The 9,474-nt window shown below is 41.9% G+C and overlaps 1 protein-coding gene and 1 pseudogene across 1 annotated transcript; one reads left to right on the top strand and one right to left on the bottom strand.

Annotated features, from left to right (window-relative positions):
* Positions 1-2,240: 2,240 nt before the first annotated feature.
* Positions 2,241-3,435, bottom strand: LOC130867079 (protein L-Myc-like; annotated as a pseudogene).
* A 1,551-nt stretch (positions 3,436-4,986) lies between these two features.
* Positions 4,987-8,985, top strand: LOC130866858 (zinc finger protein 431-like). The gene is made up of 4 exons (XM_057758470.1): positions 4,987-4,995; positions 6,150-6,276; positions 6,480-6,540; positions 7,854-8,985. The coding sequence occupies exons 1-4, from the start codon at positions 4,987-4,989 to the stop codon at positions 8,983-8,985; spliced, it is 1,329 nt and encodes a 442-aa protein (XP_057614453.1).
* Positions 8,986-9,474: the final 489 nt, after the last annotated feature.

Raw genomic sequence — 9,474 nt, 5'->3', positions numbered from 1 at the left:
TGGTGCATCCTTGCCGGATCTCTGTGGGAATCTGCCGCCATATTCTCTACCTCGTGAATTCCCATGTGGTCCTGTTAATTCGTAGACCTAGTGCTGTGGGCTTAATCTGCTTAGAGAATTGGGAGCAGGGTGTTGTGTGTACAAAAATCTTTCTTCTCAACTTCAATATGCCATACTTGAGAGGCCTTGTTTTTCCAGTATCTTCTCAAAATTGAGCACTTTGCATTTAACTTTACATACAATCTCCATTTGTGTTTAACTATGTGGACGGTCTCAAGGCAGCTCACCTGTTGGGTAGTGCTGCACTTCTAAGCTGCCACGTAGAAGAGTTGAATTGCTGATATAAAGGATTTGCCGATGCCTTGGAAATAGTTCAGTCTCACAAAGTAGAATTAGCTGAGAGAGGACTGTCTCTAAATCACCCAGAAGATAAATGTATTTTATTTTATTATTTTGTGTTTTTTTTCTTGTACAAAAACAGTTAACACCACTTTGCAAAAAACATACGAAAATACAGTATTAAAAAAAAAAACTCGCGAAGCACGTAACCCAGCAGCAGCTTATAGAAAACAAGCTGTTCAGATGAGTCTTCAGTAGCCTGCTTCCCACTTACCCTTCCAGCAGAGTCCCAGCAGCCCCTTGGTGCCTGAAAGTCCTGCCCCAGCAGGCAGAATGGCTACTTCCAAAGCTTTCTCTGAGGGCAGGAAGCAATGCCAAGCCATCGTGATGGGCAGATCTGGAAGTGGCAGCTGGTCTTTGAGAGGCACAGGTAGTATTTACCATCTGTCTGCCCCCCACACTGTTCCCCTACTTCCAAACGCAGGTCCAGCAGGAAGGAATTGGCCTTTCTGGGCAGAGTTCCGAAAAGGTTGACTCTTCGTCAGGCAAAGTTTAGGATCTCCCGAGGACGCCCTCATGACCACCGCTAGCTTGGGTCACTTTCCCTATTGAGGGCTGTACCTAGATTCCACCTGGTGCTGCAGAACACAACTGGAGCAAAACCTTTTGGGGTTGGCTGAGCTCTGCTCCTAGGGCACCTTGACAACACACATGTACCTTCTGGGGCACCCGATGAATCTCAGCAGCTCTCCCCAGAGTATCTATCAGGTCCAGATTCGGGGAGAAGGAGGTGACCCAGAGAACAAGGATGGTGGCTTAGGAGTCAGCAAACTCCTTGAAGTTGCTTCAGAAGGACAGGTTTACTCTGTTCCTGCAGAATTTCGACAAAAATCAAGAACTGACTTGAGAGGCTGGAGGGAAAGAGGATGTGGTCGGGCACTTCCTCCTGGTTACTTTGTGTCTGCCTTGAGAGAAGGTTCCAAGCTGGGCTTCAAATGGTCCTGCAGAAAACACCCAGGCAAGGAAGATGTTCATGAGCCAGGATGCCAAGGCTTTCCCATGAGTCATTTTCCCATGTCCTGCAGAAATATTTCTGATCTGTGTGAAAGGGTGCTGTGGTGCCAATTGCATAACAGAGGCAGAAACAAACAAACAAACAAACAAAATACCTTGTAAGGATAGGCAGGTCTCTCTCTGAGAAGGCTCAGAGAGCTCTGAGACAAAGACTCTATAGGCCAAGCCCTTTAAATGTTTTCAAAGTCATAGCATTGTTAGTGGAGGGAAGGGTGTGGCCTAATGTCCTAATGTATCTTAAAGGTTTCCACTCCTCAGCTACTGTAAAGTGTCTGACATTGAGGTAATGGTCCATGCTGATCAAGACTGCAAGCTTGTCTTCACCCAGGACAGCTCGCTTGTGTCCTGGAAAACAGGGCCTCAGGGACAGTATCCAGGCCCAGGTGTCCTTGTGTCATCCCCAGAGACACCAATGGGAGCAGCATCCTTTCCTAGCCTAAAGCTCTAACACAGTGAGATTTCACGCAGGCTGCAGCTCCTGGCATCGTCCACCACCTGTTGCATAGCATCCATCGGCCTTTCCTCTGAAGCCAGTGAGCTAGGCAGACCCCGAGTCTCCTCAGTCAGCCACCAGCTGAGAAGTCAACGGTGCCAGAGAAGACAGCACTCCCATGAGTCAGGCAAGAGGACGAGTTGGGTTTCGAGGTTTCCAAGAATGCAAGCCCTTATTGTGTGTGCACTGGCTGCAATGCATTCTGGGATCGACTGTCCAGCCTGCCCCGCTGTAACCAAAATGTGCAAATTACTAAAAGGGAGAGAGAAGATAGAAAATAAACGTGTGCATGCGTGCATGCATGTGTGTGACAGAAGTCAGGCTTTTTGGTGGGTTAGTAGCCACTGAGGTATGCGATACTTTTCTGCAGCTGCTGCTGCCGACACCGGAGCTGCCTTTTCTGTAGCCATCTTCTTTTCAGCCCCCACCAGAGCTTGCAAGTATTCTAAGGCCTTGCTTAGGATCACGACTTTGGGGGCCTTAGAGCAGCTGGCCAGGGTGGGCACCTGGTCCCTCAGGGCCAGGGACCATGAACTGAGGTCATTCCTCCTTTTTCGTTCTAAGAAGTTCTGGTTCTTCCTCTTGGTCACGTCCTCAGTGTCAGAACTGACAGGTTTTAGGTGGCAGGACTAGGGAGTCTCACTTTCTACAGGTGGGGGCTCACAATCTCTTCCTCCTCCTCTTTCCCCTTGGGAGCTTCTACCTCTGGAGCCTCAGGTTCCTGGGGACACCTCTCTGGAGCCCCCTCCTGAGAGCAACTTTCTGGAGGAAAGTGGGCAGCATAGTTATGCTGATGCTGGTGAATAGAGATGTGGAAATGTTTCATGCAGGGGTCCAGGGGGTCTGCTCGCACTGTGATGGTGACTGGCTTTCGGATGTCCAGAGAGCGCCTCTTCTCCACCGTTAACACGTCGATTTCTTCGCCCTCGGAGTCGCTGGGGCTCTTCGACCAGGAGCAGTCCTGAGTCTTGGGTTTGTCCAGCTGACACGGGGTGGCAGGCGCCGGGTTACTACTGGCTTCCAGGCTGGGAGTGCAGTCCGGGGTGGCGGGCGCTTTAGGCAAGTTCTGCTGGTTCACGCCTGGGGTGAGTCGGTTGCTCACTACTCTCTCCAGCTGTTCAGGGCTTTCCGGGCAGAGAAACCGCTCCACATGCAGTCACGGGGGATGATGGAAGCATAATTCCTGCCCCAAGCTTTCGAATGGCCCTGAGATTCCAGCTCGACCCAGGCACCCCCTCCGGGCCAAGGCTCCCTGGGACTAATCCCAGAGGCTGGGTCCCTGACGCCAGGACCCAAGCCTCAGGGTGGGAACGTGGGGGCCACGGCACCAGCTCAAATTTCTTCCAGATGTCCTCGCTGGGCACCATGGAGCGGTAGAACTCCTCCCCGCAGTCATAGTCATAGAAATAGTGCTGCTACCAGTCGAAATCCATGTCTGCTCCCTCGCTCCCACGGCCTGCCACCTGGAGCAGAGCAGCTCCCTGCTGGCTCAAGGATGCCCAGCAGACCCCCCCCACACACACACACATGCGCGCCACTGAGCGCGCGGCCCCGCACTCACGAGCGCACCCCCTGCTCGTGCTCCCCCCACCTTGCTCGCACACTGCAGCCAGGACGCTCCTGGGATCGACGCTAGAGTGCCATCTGCCAATAAATTTATTTTAATCAGGGCTGTTAGAATTTAGGATGCTAGGGCACACTTTGTTCAACTGGATTGTCCAGATATTTAACTCCAAACTACTACAGAGAAGCCACCACTGATTTAAAACCAGACATCAGGCACATCCTCATATAAGAGAAAAAACCTCTAGCAAGCTTTTCAAGGAGGCATTACAGGTTCCTAAACAACCTCAAGGCCTGATGTGGCTCAAAGTTCCAGTTTTCTTCTTTAGAAAAGCACAGTTCTTCCAGATGGGCAATAGGACACCAGGAGACATATATTTGAAATGCAAAACATTGTTGGGCAGAGGAGTTACCTGATCAATCAAGGGTTTTATTTATTCCCTCAGGCAAGGATCAGGGACATTCCTAGGAGATCTAGTAACAGCCTGGGGGCTAATCCTTATGAGTTTCCTGAAGACCTGCTGTAGTGATAATAAAATGGAGCTCCATCTCTAAAACCAGGAATATGCTTTGGAGAGCTGGTAATGGTCTGGTGCCAAGGCCTTTGTGGAGGGGTTCCTTTGGGTCCTAAGAACCCAACCATTTCATCATATGGAGCTATGGTTATCAGTCCCCAGACCACTGTGCTCTTAATAAAGTTCTTCAGATAACCTTGTTCCAATTGAGTAGAATTGTCTGACCTCCTCGCAAATTCATATGATATTGTTTATTGACTTCTTAAAATTCTCCCATTTCCCCTCTGGAAGTATCCAAGATGCTATTCTTCTTTTACTCCTTTTATTAAAATTTTTTGAAACAGTGTTTCTCTGTAGGACTTGTCCTACATTACACCTTTAAAATCTTAAATTAAATGATTCTACCACCAGTTTCGAAGTTATAAATTTGAGTTATGAAACTGAATATCCATTGCAGGTAAAGGAAAAGGAAAAGGATTTGCATGTGGAGAGTGGTTTCTACATCAGTTCAGAATAGAAGAATAGATAGGATAGACTTCACCTTAAGTTGCCAGTTTTTTCCTTTTCATTTATCTAGTTTTTTATCTCCAGAATTTCTTCGGCTTGCTTTTTTTTTTTTTTTAACTTGCTTCTATTTCAATTTTCAGTTCTTGAACTGATCTATTCATTTATGTCAACTGTTTGCTTTTTTGACTTTCTTTAAGGGGTTTATAATTATTCTCCAAGATTTCATTTATCTTTCCCTTGCTTATTTTAAAGAATTCATTCACTTCCTTCATAAGGACATATAACATCTTCATAGTTGATCTAACTTAATTGTACTTTGACCGTGTTGGAATACTCAGGGTGTGCTGTAGTAGGAGAGTGTGAATATGGTAGTGACACATTGCTCTGTCTGTTGTTGATCATGCTGTGCTGTTATCAGCTTTCTGGGTTTGAGGTGACCTATAATAGAAGTAGAATTTTTTCCCCATTTTGGAGTCTGGAAGACTTTCAGTAGGCATGACTTTAGTACTGCCTAAGCTTTCGGAGTCATTGAATTGTAGGTGCATGAACTTCTTCCTGCTTGTTATGCTTACTTTACATTTTTAAAATTAATATAACTATTTTATGTATCGGCATGACTATGCACCACATGGGTACCTGGTCCTCAACATGATCAAAGAATCTCAGAATTTGTGAACTTGGAATAATGGATAGTTATGATTCCCAAATAAGTACTGGCAATTCTGCCACCTCTATTCAAGACCATCAAAAGCTAGGTACTACTGAGTCATCTCTCTCCCAGCCTGGGTTTATTATTTATGCCCAATATATATATTGCTAATGTTCTCATCTGTCCATTTGTAACTGTTTTAAACATAAAGCTCTGTTTGTAAAAAGTTATTGGTATTACAGTTTAAATAGGGCACTTCAGATGTTCGGAAGATAAATAGAGAAGTGGAGTGAATGCATACTTCTTTGTAGGAACTTCAGTCAAAACCTCTGAATTCTTCTATTCTTCTTGCTTGATTCACTGATTTTTGCAATGGAGACAGTGCCTTTCTATTTATTTGTTGTTTTTTATTGTTTATTTGATTTTTGAGACAGGGTTTCTCTGTAGCTTTGGAGGCTGTACTGGAACTAGCTCTCATAGAACAGACCGGCCTCAAACTCAGAGAGACCCACCTGCCTCTGCCTCCTGATTGCTGGGATTAAAGGCATGCATCACCACTTCTTGGATGATAAGGTCTTACTATGTACTTCCACCTGTCCTAGGCCTCATTGCATAGACATGTCTGGCATTTAACTCAGAGAAAAGTATACCTGCCTCTGCTTTTGAAGGTCTGACCTTAAAGGCATGAGTCAATACACCCAGTTTGTCCAACTTATTTTTCTATTTGTAGTTAGTTAATCTTCATAAAAATTTCTCATTTGTACTATGAACTGTTCATCTGTTTCCTTGTTTCTCTCTGCTAATAGATATTTCTCTTGTAAGGTGATATCTCATTCAAAGAGTACAGAAATGACAGAGAAGACTCTTCTATTCAATTTCCTTGTAAAATGACTGTCTATGTCTTGTAATATGATTAGGGAACACCAGAATTATATGACTATACTATCAAAGAAGTATACATTTACAATGTTGTCACTATCATGTCACTATCATATATGGCATATTTTAGAAGGCAGTGACCTATGATGATGTGCATATCAACTTCACTGAGGAAGAGTGGAATTTGCTGGATCCTTCCCAGAAGAATCTCTACAAAGATGTGATGCTGGAGACCTACAGGAACCTTACTACTATAGGTAAAAATGAATTTCCTTCATGTTTCAAAATAAAGGGACAACTTTTCCTTGGTTAATGATATTCTTCAATAATTTGATTTAGAGAGGAGAAGAAGAATGAGGTGAATAAAGCAGGCATGGTTCTAAAGTTTACTTAAAATAGCTACTTAAATGTTGCACAGTATTCAATATTATAACATACATTTTCTGGTACTATATTTTAGGATACATTTGGGAGGAACATAATAGTAAAGAACATTGTCAACGTTCTAGAAGACATGAAAGGTAATTTTCTTGTGCATGCTGAAAATAATGATCCTCTGATGAAATGATAATGCATCCTAGAAGATTAAAGGCAACAGTGTGAATAAGCACAGCTTTAAGTGCATTTATGATTATTAACTTCTGAAAAATCTTTATAAAATTTCATGTAGGTGAATTGCATTTTCAAGGCATTCTTTTAATTAAAAAGACAAGTGAGAAATGGCTAAACAGACATCACCATTTGAATCACAGAACCATGAAAGCTATGCTGTAGATCTGCCAGTCAATTTATTTCTTGCTACTCATAATACAAAATGTGTACACATTGAAATGATGATAAGTATATCTGCAAGACTTTTTACTAAACCGAGAGCACATCGTAAATCTTGTATTACTCATATACTTCTTATTACTATATTAAGATTGGTGACAGAAGCAGTTAGAGTTCAGTGGCAGTTATTGTGAAGAAACTTTAATACCTCTATCACACATCTACGAGAAATAGAAAGTCACAGCGTGATAATTCAGTGTGGAAATTTTTTGTTTGTGATTCTTCCTTTACTGTGTACACCACATATTACTCTCGATACAAGCCTATGAGCATAGGAATATGGGAAAATGCTGCATACCTCTCTCTAAAAACAATTAGAAGATAAGCATTAGTCCCCATGTTGAGTACCCTTGCTGAAATTGATTCAACTATATAAATAATTGATTTTCACATATCACTGTTAGTACATAAACAAACTCAGAGTGCAGAGAAGCCACATGAGTTCTAGAATTGTGCAAATACTTCTGATTGTCCTAGTTCAGTTAGCAAATGTAGTATGATTCATAGTATAGGACAGTTTATGAATGTAATAAAGTTGTTCTGAGGTTATCCAATTCTCTTCAAATATAAGAAATATGTCAAATAGAAAAATGTTTCTGTAAAGGTGAAAAGTTAAACCACGTAATAAAGGAATTTACCATGACAGGTGTCTTCAAAAATGCGAAACAACCCTTAAATACAGAAGAAAGCATGAGTTAAAACACAGTTATAAAACCTTAATATCTGATTTCTTTTTACAATTGGACTCAATTACAAAAGTAATACATGGAGATATGTAGGTTCAATTCAGTATTGAATGTGGTAAGGCTTTTATATGTTCCAATTATGCTTGCAGGATTGATAGAAACAATTCTGGAAAGAAAGTTTCAGTGCATCTTCAATGTGTTAAAGCCTTGGTATATGACAGTCATCTTCAGAGGAATAAAAAAACACATGATAGTAAGAAACTCTATGAATCTAATCAGTGTCATAAAGCCTTTGCTCATCACAATTCTCTTCAAATGCACAAAAGGACACATACTGAAGAGAAATCTTTTGAATGTAATCAGTGTTGTAAAGCCTTTGCACAGCCCTGTAATGTTCGACTGCATAAAATAACACATACTGGAGAGAAAGCCTATGCATGTAATCAGTGTGGTAAAGCCTTTGGAGGGCCCCATACACTTCAATTGCATAAAAGAACAAATACTGGACAGAAACCGTATGAATGTAATCAGTGTGGTAAGGCCTTTGGAGGGCCCCATATCCTTCAAATGCATAAAAGAACACATACTGGAGAGAAACCCTATGAATGTAATCAGTGTGATAAGGCCTTTGCTCACTACAGTGCTCTTCAAAGGCATAAAAGATCACATACGGGAGAAAAACCCTATGAATGTAATCAGTGTGGTAAGGCCTTTGCTCACCACAGTGCTCTTCAAAGGCATAAAAGATCACATACTGGAGAGAAACCCTATGCATGTAGTTGGTGTGGTAAGGCCTTTGCTGAAAACAGCAATCTTAAATTGCATAAAAGAACACACACTGGAGAGAAACCCTATGAATGTAATCTGTGTGGTAAGTCATTTGCTCAACACATTAATCTTCAAAGCCATAAAAGATCCCATACTGGAGAGAAACCTTATGAATGTCATCAGTGTGGTAAGGCCTTTGCACATCACAGCAATTTTCAAATGCATAAAAGAACACATACTGGAGAGAAACCCTATGAATGTAATCAGTGTGGTAAGGCCTTTGCAGAACACAGCAATCTTAAATTGCATAAAAGAACACACACTGGAGAGAAACCCTATGAATGTAATCTGTGTGGTAAGTCATTTGCTCAACACATTAATCTTCAAAGCCATAAAAGATCCCATACTGGAGAGAAACCTTATGAATGTCATCAGTGTGGTAAGGCCTTTGCACATCACAGCAATTTTCAAATGCATAAAAGAACACACACTGGAGAGAAACCCTATGAATGTAATCAGTGTGGTAAGGCCTTTGCACATCATAGTCAACTTCAAAGGCATAAAAGGACACATACTGGAAAGAAACCCTATGAATGTAATCAGTGTGGTAAGGCCTTTGTTCAACACAGTGCTCTTCAAAGGCATCAAATAACACACACGGTTGCGAAACAGTATGCCTGAAATGAGTTTGGAAAAGTCTTTTCATGTCTTATTCATCTTCAAATGCAGAAGAGAACACAGATTGGAGAGAAACTTGTGAATGGGATTTGTTTGGCAAATCCTTTGTAATAATAATCTCCAAATACACGAAACAAACCATCCTGGTGAGAAACTAAACTTAAGCAGTGTAGTCTTCAAAAACATGAGAATAATCATACTGTAGTGAAAAAATAAACTTAGTGTGGTATATGTTTTGCAGTTGTTATAGGAGTAAAACTCTGTGTGTAATCAATATGATAGTTTTTAGGTACCTGAAGCCATTACACTTACAGTCTATTAACCAACAGTGTTTATTCTGTAAGAAAAAAAGATAGTGTCAACAATCTGTTCAAGCATTATGATACCAGCTTTTATTTTATTTGCACCAAGAAACTGATGGACAAAACCTAATCTGTGATTTTTATGAAGTCTTATGGGAAGGAGATAGAGCCATATTAAGAATCACAACCT

Source organism: Chionomys nivalis, chromosome 26, assembly GCF_950005125.1.
Source record: "Chionomys nivalis chromosome 26, mChiNiv1.1, whole genome shotgun sequence".
In the NCBI taxonomy this organism is placed as follows: domain Eukaryota; kingdom Metazoa; phylum Chordata; class Mammalia; order Rodentia; family Cricetidae; genus Chionomys; species Chionomys nivalis.
The sequence above is the reverse complement of the archived record's forward strand: the minus strand, read 5'-3'. Positions and strand labels throughout refer to the sequence as shown.